This window comes from Nylanderia fulva, unplaced genomic scaffold (assembly GCF_048542155.1).
Source record: "Nylanderia fulva isolate GAGA-0341 unplaced genomic scaffold, ASM4854215v1 Scaffold14, whole genome shotgun sequence".
Taxonomy (NCBI): Eukaryota; Metazoa; Arthropoda; class Insecta; order Hymenoptera; family Formicidae; genus Nylanderia; species Nylanderia fulva.
The window spans coordinates 4,424,387-4,437,752 of record NW_028189622.1 but is presented as its reverse complement, the minus strand read 5'-3'; the positions used below and the strand labels follow the sequence as shown (position 1 = coordinate 4,437,752).

Sequence of the window (13,366 nt, the reverse complement as noted above, 5' to 3'; positions counted from 1 at the left end):
TTACTCTTAAATATCAATTTAAAATTCAAAGAATTTAAAATATTCAATTTTGTTTAAACATCTAAACCTTTTCCTCGCCACTATCACTGTACATACACATGCATATGCTATATGTTATGTTTTCTTCCTTCATGAATAAATGCACTGTGCTACTCGTATTCAGATTAGGTAAACGTAGGCGGAGGTTCTAATCTGAAAACACGAGGGTCCTTTTAGTACAACTTCTTGGTACGTCGCCACGTGCCTTCGTGTCGCTTTTGTGCGATTCCAGTTGAAAATTAATTTTATTCACACCGTGACGCAAAGTACAAACCCGTGTTTTTCCTCCTGTAAATAGAAGTACATTCCTCTTCTTCTCTCTTTGTGCAGCGACGCTAAAAGAAATTCCTCGATAACCGATGGACGGAGGCATTCGTATGAATTCATATTTCTCGGTTGATCTCAAGAGCTCGTTTGTAAGAAGATAAATATGCCGCGAAGAGAAACATGTACTTATTCGTTTAAAAAGGTCTAATCAGTCTCTTCATAGGTATTTCATTCATTAATCAGGATTAAAGATTGTCATGTCAAACGATCAATTTTAATTGCGATGTTGAAACGTATCTTGTAATGCTATGCAATTCAGTATTAATTGCTATACCATAAATCGTGCGCGCATGTAAATTACAATGCATCGTTAAGCTGAACAATTCACACAACATCACGAATATCACGCACAATATTGAAACGTATAAGAGATATTTAAAGGATGATTACGTAGAATGCATGGACAATTATTTTTTAATATAAACGAGTTATTTCTGAAGTTCTTTTTAGGCCGTGTATTTATAATGAATCCTATTTCTGTTTAAAAATGTCAAAATTATATCAAATATAGCGCACATGTAATAATATGTTATCAAAAGTTTGCATTTTTAAGCAGGCTTTTTATTAGCGTTTCGTGCGTTTGCTGCAAATTTATTTAATCAGAGATTTATACATTTTTTTTACGTGATTTATCATTGTATAAACATATTACACGTGCAACACCTGCTTTTCGTGATATGTTTCGATTAACTTGCTTCGTCAAGAGTGAATGGACGGGAATAAGGGAGAAATTTGTATCCTCGATGGTTTGCCGCTTTACTCGTATTATCGAGGGCGACGTGTGCACGCTAGTTTATGGTAGTTTCGATCCTGAAGGGGTAGCCCGCGTCGAACTTTGGTCAAGCACAGGCGAGGCCAAGTTAATTACTGGAATTAATGTGGTCCGACGGCGTTAATCCGCGCGCGGCACGCGAGCCAATCAAGAGGTCAGATAAGAATTAAACGGCATCGAGCCGACGCCTCGTTAGCCGTCCCGTGTCGGACATAAATTTCGCACTAAGCCCAGTTTCACATTCGATCGAGTTCACGCCGATAGATGAGAATCTCGCGTTCGCGATTGCTTTTCCGTTACACGAGCTAGCTAGCCTTGCGTTTCTACGCACGTGCTATTTTACGCTGATAACGTCGACAATGTATATATTGCATACTACAAGATTCAGATTATCCACCTCTTTCATTTCTGATGATTCCAGAGAAATAACTGAATTAATATAATACATTAATGCTGGTTATTTTCATTTTTTTAATATGACAGGTTTCTTATTAATCTTTAAGATATTGATTAGTATTTAATTTTCAACGAAAAACTTTCATCTATATTTCTTTTAATTAATTTTGTAAAAATACGTGCTTCAATAAATATTGATTTTATTATAGTTTTGATTATGTTTATTACATGTATAAAGCATCGAACTAATATTTAGAAGTTTCTGCATTCCGTGCGAGCTTATATGTCGAATAGATATATGGGCCGTTAAATTTGAATCGTATCAGTGCCCAAGTATATATCAATTACCGTAACTTCGATCGTTGTGATTAATCCGTTCGACCGCCTTACGCCTGATCACTATAATTTTCTCGCTGTCGGGGCTACAAGAGAGCCGTTGATTGCAGAGGAGCGATACAGGTGATCGGCTGAATCGATAATTATGATTTTCCTAAGTGATAGTTAATGATGTCTTAGTATTAAAATATAGTTCTTGATGATATACCAATTGCGCATTGAGAAAACTAATAATTACTGATGATAAACATTTTATCCGCAATAATCTTTAATAATATCCCCGTGTTCGTACCCTATCATACAAATTTAGTTATTAATTAGAATTGGATGCTAAATAATTTTATTATTTTTGTATAGTCATTGTTTCAGATTATTATTGATAATAATCTTCTTTTACTGTTCTCTATAGCATTTTTGTACCTGAAATAAATCCACATGGACAATTTCAGAAACCAGTAAATAATATATAAGTTTTATATCAACCGTGATGCTTTGTATTTTAAATCTTTAATATTTAAATTTCTTATATGAAGCACGTTTAAAAGAGCGTTTAAAAGATAAAATTACGCATACTCTTTTTACACGTACCAAAATAATAAATATAACTGCGTCGAGAATGATAAAAAAGATAGAATTTCTCTAAAAGTGCAAACAACTTTGAACCTGATTCGATATTAATACCATGATATTACGGTAACTTATAATCACCAATATCACGACTTCTTCACCATTTAATCAAATCCGTCTAATAACAACCTAAAAAGCGTTTGTTACGGGGCCCATAACGGAATATTCTTTGGTACTCTTCCTCGTACCAATCTTACTTAATCTGTACGAGTTGATTTTCTAAGGGCCCGCGAGAGAAACGCCGACCGTTTACCTTTAATTATAGGGCGGCTCGAGCCTCCTAAATTTATCGCTAATAACGTTGCAGCGCAGACTTAAACTCTGTTCGTCGACGGATCTTTACGGGTATACGTCGTGCATATGTCACGTGCCGACGTTAAACGAATGCGCGGCGGTGCGAGTATATACTCTCACGGGACGTGCGCGAACGACCAAATATACACATCGGCTGATTACTCTGGCGTATATTCCTTTCCTGCGTTAGGCTTTAATGAAGCGGAGAAAGAGAAAGAGAGAGAGAGAGAGAGTGAGTGAGTGAATGAGCCGAGTACCATAAAATATACGAACGCGCGCGCTCTCTCAAGAGTCGCGCAGGAATCCCTTTGTGTGAGTCACGACGAAAGGAGTCCAATATTTCAAAGACGAACAACGCTATTTTTTTTTTTTTTGAACATTCAGCAACGACGTCTTTCAAACGAGAAAATCTAATCGGGGAAAATATTTGTGGCAATTAAGAAAATTAATTTTTACAGATTCTCGGTGGAAATTTTGAAAAGAAAAAGAAATTTAATCTCGCAAATCAAAAAAGCTACATTGACAGTTCTTAAGAAGGATAATACTATGCTTTAACATATAACAAGTTTATTATAGAAAAAAGAAACTGTAATACTTTGCGATGGTCGTGATATTCACGATTTCCAATCATCGCTATATTTATTCGATTTACACGTTTTATTTCTTTTCAAACTATTGCTGATAAAATGTCCCCGTTATCGCCGTAATCCAACGAGATTGAACCGTTGTGTTCGTGACTAATGCTTCCACGGCGGACAGCCGATTGTTTCGACAAAAATGTATTATGCACCGGCGAACGACGGCGGAGACCATCGTAAAATATGAATCTCCCCAGTCACGGGGGTTGGGAAATTTGGTTTCCGGGGAAACGAGCGCTACGTGAGCGGTTGGAAAAGGGCGACGGTGGCTTGTTATAAAAGTTTCTCTCCTTGTAGCGTAATACCAGAAAGTGGATATCCGTTTTCGGACGGTGCTCCGGCCACAATTAAATTGCTCCTTCTTGCGCACTCTTTTATCCCGGCGACGGCCGACCGGATTTACTTTGTTGTGCTCGCCGTGGCTCGCGGAAACGAATTGCGTCTTCCAACGGGAAGGTTGCGGAGACTGCAACTGCTGCAGCTTCCGCACGGATACATGCGGCCAATCCGAACGACGTTCGGACTCGGAGACTAATGTCCGCTTGATATCATCCCCCGTTATGTACACTACGTATTATACTATATGTACATATATATATATATATATATATATATATATGTATGTTGTATGTATATATCTTGATTGTGGAAAATGGATATTCTTTATTCGAATTACGATCAATACTAGCGATTTTTAGGGATTCACTTTATAGTCTCTCTTGAAGGCTGATTGCGTGACGTAATATCCAATAAAATGACATGCGTGATTGTTTGCAATAACATTTGTCGGTCACACGCAAATTTCATCTTCTCGACTCTCTTTAGCATGTATTATTTAACCCGATTTCCTGACCTCGTGCACTATTTTAGACCGTGAAATTTTTTATTCCTTCGGCAATCCTTGGCATAAATTTTCTATAGACACAGGACTCATTGCTATCTATTGTAAAGATTAAAATATTTAACGAGAGTAGGACAAATTGCCGCGCCACTATTATTGATTACAAATATGAATAATATAATTAAGAGGCATATCTCACAATAAAATATACAGCTATTTCCGGTAATTAATTCCGCATTTTTGCATTAAACATTACTACTTTTAAGTTCTGTCTTATACCGTATATTGCCTATTATTGCTTTTTTTGCTACTTATTTTATAATATTGTTTAATCATTCCCTTGTTATTACCATTTATTGCTTAAAATTTGTACACATATTGCTGAATGTAATAATCGCTCATTTTTAATCTTCAATAACTTTGATTAACACAAGCTCTTACGATTTTCTTACAGATATGCCTGCTGGGCCTCGTCGTGAGCGACAACAGTACGATCGGCGATCATTCGATCACCTCAGAGGACTCCTCGGAGATCAGCAACATCAGCAACAATCCCGCGACCGACGCCGTAGATCAGGTAAAACGATATCTTCTTACCCTCGCTTTCTTTGCCGATCGCGATCGCTTTACTCCGCGTGACATATGCGTTCAGGTTTTCGTAACCAGTTCGGAGGGTAATCCCTCGTTTTCCATCGGATCGAAGGCTTGAAGAATTGGCGGCTATGGTTCACAGAAGAGGCGATGAAAAAGGCAAAACGACTCATTCCTCGTGCTCGATCTCGCGATTCGAATGACGTGTCTATATACAAGTGCCAAGCGCACGTAGAAGACAGGCAACGAAAAGGCGGAAAATTCGTAGAAATGCAAAATAAAAAAAAGATAAAAGGAGAGAGAGAGAAAGAGCGCGCGGGAAGGAAAGCTGAGAGGGAAATGTTACTGGAAAAGCACCGGGAAAAATAAACATCTTTATTCACGTCGACCGCCGACGGAAATGGGTCGCAGAAATCGGACAACTGTGTTGTCGCGCGTCCGCAAAGCCGTGCTTTTACCTTACCACCTGGATAACTTTGCCGGAATTTTATGCGGTGCTTTCCAGTTTGCGAGGAATGTTTTAAGTTACCATTCTTTTGACGTCATCGGATTTTTCTGGCGTCCTTGTGTTATTCTCGAGCCGTGCTTAAATAGATATCAATGGAAATGTGATACATATACAAGAAAGGATGTGCGTCTTGTTGTTTCCGCGATGAGCTGCTTATTACGCATGACGTGATATCCGGGTCGTACGTGAACACTATATGACGTGATATATGCGAAAAACTTTTTAGAAAATTTATTATTTTGAGACGAAAAGTCTCGCTCTTTAAAAATTTATGCTTTTTATCAATTTTCTTTAACCTCAAAAATTCTTTTCACCGGTTAACATTTTTTTAAAGAATGAAATTTTTAAAGCCAATTTATTATTTCTAAAAGGGAAGTGAAGTATTAATATTTAAAATTATTAGAGATATAAAAATGATTTTTTATTTAATTACGAAGATGTTTACGAAAATATATATATTACAATAGTTCTTTGAATAGATTTTTAACTCTGCTTTTAAGAATTTCTAAATCTGCAGATAATTTTCTATATTATATGAAATTTTGCATAGAGATAATATAAAACTCTTTTCTTTTGCAATTTTTCATATCTCTAAATATACGAGAATGGACAAATTTTATTTCTCTAAAATTACGAATAGATTTATGCAGTCTAGAATTAACAAGTTAAAATATTACTTTGACGGAGGAATCATAAAATTTTTGTAGCGTTTCTCATTTAGTAAACTTCGTGTGCATCGGGGAATTTTACTATATTTTACCATTATGAGAGTAATGCAATTATAGAACGCCAGATTTCCTACACCGTGTTTTAATCCATATTTTTTAGCGTCGTTTCATATACGTCACAAGACAGTTATGGTATGAGAGATACTAATGAAAGCTACTTAATATTAAAGTTGAATTGCCCTGGTCCGATCTCATTACATCCCTTGATAGTGGAATGATTAACGTGGGACACGCTTTTCCGGTGCTGGACTCTTCAATTAGCTCCGACCGCATGTGACTTGCTATGATGGGACGTTCGCTGTATAGGTTCCGGGGACTGCGTAATAGTTAAACAGGGTTTCGCCTGATGTACATCCAGTTGGACGCTACTTTTCCAACGTACTCGCGCGCAGATTAACTTGAAAAGTACATTGCAGTCGTTCAATTTCCGCACGGAAAATCGTTCTCGTGCTATTACGTATGCGCTTTTACAAGTGCTTTTACCGCGACAGTGATACCATCAATCGACTGATGAAATATACATATTATTGGGTCAAGAGAATAAATTTCGGAGAGAAAAATATTTAAAAAATCGATTTCTTGTGAATATATGTTTCTTCATATTTTTTATTTAATAAAATTGTTTTCCCTCTTTCTCATGCACATATCATTTAATTTAATTTTAACAAATAATTACTTTATACAAATTTATTTATTATAACGATTAAGGTAAAACGATTTTATGTCTGTATGCTACTTAATTTTAATTATGAAGACATTCAACGGGCTAACTTGATTAAGATTTTAAGATGCTACGCATCATCGTGTCGCGGTTTTGTTTTTCACGACGAGATAAGGAGGTCTACATTTCTCGAAGTGAGGCCCAGGAGGAATAGAGAAAAAGCGCGGAAAGCGGAGCATTACTGGCGCATTTCTCGGCAGTAACGCACAGTAAGAATAGCCCGGCGCGTAGGAGATCGAGTCGTACGTAACGCTCCTTTGCTGTTAGTATCTCACTAGGCGGATACGGTTAGGCGACGTTAAAGCCATACCTGCGGATGCACTCTCGCGCTGTTTCCCGATATTCTAAATCATTTCTACACACGATTACACGCAGGCGAGCACGAGTTGGCGCGTTATAGTTTGGCTGTATACGAGCGTAACCGGCGCAAGAGAGAGTGTCTGGCCGGAAACTGCAAAGTACATGTAAATTGCCTGGCGTACTTCGTAAATTCCGCTGTCTCGCGGAGTAATCGCAATCTCTCGGAGAGCCGAAGGATAACGCGAAACAAGAAAGTATCTCGCTGAATCTCGTCATGGGCCTTGTTTTGCAGCGAAGGAGAAGAGAATAAAAGAGAATCTTTCGCGCATCGTGCAGTTACACGTCACCGTTTACAAAAATGTATGTACAAACTTTTATCTTACAAAGCTGGAGAAGCGATTTCCAAGCGAGTCGTTACGTTTCTGCTACATTTCGCTACGATTCTTTAACATTTGAAATTTTTTTTTCTTCTTTTTTAAATATTCGAACGATACACGTCGCGCTCGAATCTTTATATTTTATCATCGATATTGTTACGGGGAGAAAAATTGCCTTTTACATGTATGATCATCGACGGTATATTGCAATATCTTCGTCGCGATATCAGAATTTTTTAGGAGGGATTTTTGATACAGAATCGCGTGCGGAATGTAAATACTCGGAGCTCTTTCCAATGATGAGATCCGACAATCTTAGAAAATCCATCATACACGTATTACGTTCTAAAGTCCATAGTATAAAGAGAATATAAATAAATATTGAATTTTTACCAGGTTATACATAAACGATTAATAATGAAGAATGAAAAGAGACTTTTGTAAAAAATCATTACAACCGTTAGATGCTTACAACACGTACCAAATTTTCGGCATAAAATCGATTGACTGCAATTTCGACTTCGGTTTATTTCACAATGTTTTTCCTTATTACAGCGAAAAGATACAAGTTCAACGAGAAAACGTTAATACGCTTTAATTCAATTTTTGATTCCGATGGTGTTTCGCGTAACGCGACTGTTCGAAACGATTAAACCGACGAATTTCGCGTAGCGAATAATTCAGATCGAAAGAGCGGCAGTCGCAGTCGTTGTTCGCCGAGTTCGTAAAACACAGTCGCGCGCTCGAGACGTTCGAAAAATATGTGGCCAGTTTTACGGCACCATGCGATGCCGTTGATACGTGCCCTGGCTTGGTGGTCCCGGCTGAAACCGACACTTTTATTCCGCCTGTCATTTCGCTCTCGACAATCGGATACGCGCGACGAGCGTATCCGTAAAACTTGCAAAACTGTCAGGTACCTTTTTGCCGCTAGCTGCGACTTCCCGAATCGTTTTCGTGTGATCGTCGAAGGACAAATTCGAGGGAAGACTGATTGTGAACGTAATACGTGTCACTGACCGCGCGCGTATCGTGCAACATTTTCTATTTTCTTTTTTCTATCTTGTTTTTATTTTTTTTTTTTTTTTTTGCAATGCATCTCGCAAATCTGCATTTTTTCGAGAAATGCTTGTATAAACTAATGGCTCGCGTTTGAATGAAAGCTGTGGAAGAATCGTTTTTTTCCATCAAAGTACGTTTAATTGAGCAGACTATTTTTAAAGATGAATGATTAACTACTCGTCGGCTGTGCTCTTATAAAAATAGCTGATAGATGAAAGACTACGGTGTACACAATGGACAGTTTAGTTATATAACTGCTTCGAACACAAATTACATTTGTGCTCGCGTTCATTTTATCAAGGATTTTTGTATTTTCTAAATGAGGAAAAACACGAGTGAATCATCAAAATATGCTACAATAAATATGCATGTGTACAATCGAATACTGTTTGCAAGTCAAGTTCGATTAATCTCGAATATTTTGTGACTGAAAATATTTTCGATATCCGCGTATATAAGCGTAACTATCCGGATAAGAAAAATAAGATCATATTCCGCATAGGAAATTGTGTACGTGTGCACGTGCGTATATATACATATATATATAATACATCGCGTATATTTTCTCAGGATATTTCACTGTTTCTCGGTGATTGCATTGCGACAGCGAATATAAAACTAACTTTGCGAGTGGTTTCGGCGTAGATTCCCGCATATAAGGCGGATTTGAAAAGCGAATTAGGATGTCGCGGTAGTATCGAAATATCGTTTGTCTTCGGCGTACATGTTTTCAGGAGTTCCGCTCCGCTACCACCGCGAATACCCGATGAGATGTGTATCTCGCGAAGTTTCGCCGAGCGAGCGCGGAAAATTCGGCCGAGGACCGAAAAACTAGCCAAGCCCCGAGATTGCGAGCGTCGATATAAACCGAATTACTTTGCCAGAATGGTAATAGTATTGATTAGAGATACATTTGCGCGACTGATTGGTACGGTTGGATTGGTCAATCGATTTGGCTACCGTTATTTAAATTGTGTATTTGCTCACGATTCCGATGTTGAAATTGGTTCCGCGTGTTAATTAAAAAAAAATATATATATATATGTATATGCATATGTATATATACAATTTTTTTTAAGTTTAATTACACGTTTTTGTCGATTAATTTACGCAAATGTAAAAGACTGACTCACTCCCGTTTCTCGGAGTCTGCGTGCCGTATTGCGGCTTTCTTAAGAGGTATTTCTTTTCGTTTTCTAAAGTATATACGAAGTTCATTGTGCGCTCGGTAGACAACGTTGTGCAGTCCGTACCCGAAACCCGTGCCAACCCTTTATCTTCTAAGGAATATAGTCGAGCTTTTGTAAGAAAATGCGGCGCCGGATAACCCGTGGAACGTGCTCGCCTGTACATAGCGTCGAATCTGTAGACTTTATGAATTCCTCTTTGCATGTGAAGCTTGAAATACGGCAGTCCTAAGGATATATGCGCAATCTCAATCGAGAGACACACATTAAATTTTTTTTTTACACAGAATATCTTCAAATACGAAAAAAAATTAATCAAAAAATATTCGTTTTTACACAGATTTATTTTCGCGGGTGATTAAAAATTGTAAATTGAAAATAGATTGCAATTGGCGAATAACATAGGCAGTTTGCAAGATAAACAATTTTGTACGAGTAATTGGTTGAAAAAATCCACTTTAATACAAAATGAAAATTTATATATATCTATAGTATATAGCTTCCTCTGAAATACGTATAAAGGACAGTTGCTCCAAATATATACATATGACGTGCATGTATCCATTTTAACATATTTATTGATTATTTGCTTGATTTTTTAATATAGAATTAATTTTTAATGTGTCTATTCTCAAAATGTGCTAAATATAATATAGAAATGGATAATTTATAAATGAATAATTTATACACGGAAATATATATAAAATATATATAAATTCTCTAATCTTGATTTATAACAAAATACATGATGATACCATAAGAGAAACTCATTTGAGGGCAAATAACGGATCACGGGGACGATAATTACAGCGCCGCTCTCTGATTAAATTTTCTCGGCCATATTAACAATTGACGCGGTTTGTTCGATTATCGCAGAATAGCACAAAGCTACGTGTAATTGACTGCTAATAAATTATTTTTAGCGCCATATTGTGGATTACCCGCGGTATACCTCTTATACTCGTGATCCACTTTCGGACGGATATAAATAGCTCGTTGCTGCCAAATTAATCAATTCGCCCTATGCAAATTTAAACGCAGATTATTAGCAAATTTCCTGGCTGGCATATCTACGTTTTCCCCCAATTAACGAGTCTGATATTTCCATACGGTAAAATCTCTTTGTAATGCTGTTGCTATTACATTGTGATATTGTTGCTGTTTATCAATATTTTTTTTATCGTTAATTAATATTGTTAGTTAGAGGATATGTGCGTAACAACTTATTCTTATTTTCAAAAATATTTTTAATTGATTCAGTTAATAAATACCTTCGTAGAGTTTTACTTAAAAATAAAAGGACTCGGTGTATACATGTAAATGTACAAATTATTATTTATCCGCGTATATACATTTGCACATACGTTACACGACACAAAGTACATCCCTAATTGCTTAACGGCAACGCGTGACTTTGTAAAACACGAAGCAATCGCTGATGCTCGGCTGTGCGTGCTGTTACAATGAACATCCAAATCTCTCTTTTTTTTTGTGCGCGCTATGACACAAACCGTCGCCCTTCATGCCCCTTCTAGTGGCACTCGCCAGATATGAAGAGGGTAGAAAATTGTCGATGGAGCACTATTCGCGAAGTACTATCGCGCTTCCGCTCTAACAGCCTAATTGCATTTAACGGGTGCTCGAAGGTATTATATAGTCGCGGTTGTACGTTATTGCTGTGCGCGACTTAACGGACTGTCCCTGAAACGATCTTACTTTAACGGCGCGTGTTTGAGAAACGAACTTGAGAAGATAAACGGCTCGAAATTACCGTAACTGATACTAATGACGTTTCGGTGCAGGTCGGTGTAAGACGCGCGACTTTCCAGCGTGCATCTGCAAAATGCATGGCTGTTTGGTGAAACATGAAACATTCGTGTAGGAATATATGGGCTTGTAATATTGTATACGAAGTGCCTTGCAGGCGGCTTTGCGCATAAACTGAGAAATATTGATCTGAAAATGTGTAGACCCCTTTCATTTTAACTTTCTCTTAATTTGAACGTGTGAAAAATTTACGAATCAATGTTCTTTTAATCATTTAGAAACCAAATGTCTATTTTTCTTTATTTAATCTGCCATCAATTTTTTATAAAAAATTACAAATCTATTATTTCTCATAATCTGAGAATATTATCATTTAAAAAATAAATTATAAGGATTATTATTTGATGATTTACAAAATTTAAAAAAATTATCGTATGTATTTTTCTTTCTGCGATTTAACTCTACATATATTAGATAATATTTTTTCAAGATAGACGAGGGAAAAAGAATCATGTCCGTAAGTTAAAGCATGCGCATTGAAACTTACATCAAACGAATCGCATGATTTTTGAATAACATTGTTATTGTTCTCCTCCAAGATGCGCGAGATTGTCTGGCATACGGTATCTACGGAACGCCAAGAGACATTAAAGAAGATAAACAGGCGAGAACTTGGTCTCATTTATAATTCATGCCGCTAATTTCTCAAGGTGGCGTGCAGTCTACGTTATTGCACTATCCGGAAAATCCTTGAATAATTCTCATCCGACGAACTCTCGAGCGCGAACTTTCGCCCGGTTACCGCTTTATCCGTCATCGCTCCGCAAAGTCGTCCCAATTGCAACTGCGCGAATATGCCAAGGCCTCTCCTTTCTAACACCCTTTGAATAAAAGAAGTAAATGATTTTTTTCTTTTTTTTTTAAACATCCATGTTGGTTAAATTTTGAATGAAATTTTCAATGAATTTTTCATGAATAAAAATAAGATATTTGATAGCATCTCGTTTACAATATTTTCATTTAAGACTTTCGTAGAAAAACGTAGAAAAAATATTTAATGGCTAAATGAGACTGATCGATATACAGGTATATATATAGATGTATATGTACATACATAGGTATATGTATATATCGCGATCAATTCGAAAATTTTCATTAGCCGCATTCAGCCGGTTAATAGTATTTCAACGCCACAGTAGCAAGTTATATCTCTTCTGGCAATCTAATAATTTTACGAATCATACGGTGACCAGACGGCAAAATAATTGAAATTCCGCTCCAAATACTCTCGTATAAATTGGGGATGCGCATTTGTTAATTTAACGCTTTTCGGCGATATTCGGATCGCGGATCCGTCTTTTTTGTGTTTATCGAAGAAAATTTAAGATCTAAATAAATATTTTCCACTTTGCAATGTAGTTGATATTCGTTAATCGAAAACCAATACCATTATCTATTCTTTGCGCGAAATTGATCACGATATACTGGATAAACGAAAGCATGTAGATGTAAATAGAGTACTTATTGATTATTACTAATTTTATTAATATCAAAATTTTAAAAGAGGAAGGAAAGAAAAAGAGAAATTTTCATACAATTTTACTTCTATTAAACTACAGACAATGAAATATTTTTTTTACTTTTAACACAGAAAATAGAAGCAAACTGTTTTTATGAAAAATATATATTGAATGTACATTTTGTTACAAGTGCAACTCTCCAAGGTAACTCTTTCCGAGCTTCAAACAAAATTACAACTCTCTTCCATTACGGTAGAATACATTATATATCCAGTCAATTTTCCGTTATATTAACTTACCGCGGATAGAGTAACCATAAAATCGCGATATATACA

At 36.6% G+C, this 13,366-nt stretch overlaps 1 protein-coding gene across 1 annotated transcript in view; it reads left to right on the top strand.

Moving 5' to 3' along the window:
- nolo (ADAMTS-like no long nerve cord) overlaps positions 1-13,366 on the top strand; it is a 196,717-nt gene that overhangs the window by 110,390 nt on the left and 72,961 nt on the right. Inside the window, exon 2 of the mRNA XM_085480263.1 lies at positions 4,725-4,847. Coding sequence (XP_085336389.1) covers positions 4,725-4,847 — 123 coding nt within the window. The remainder of the gene's footprint in view (positions 1-4,724; positions 4,848-13,366) is intronic.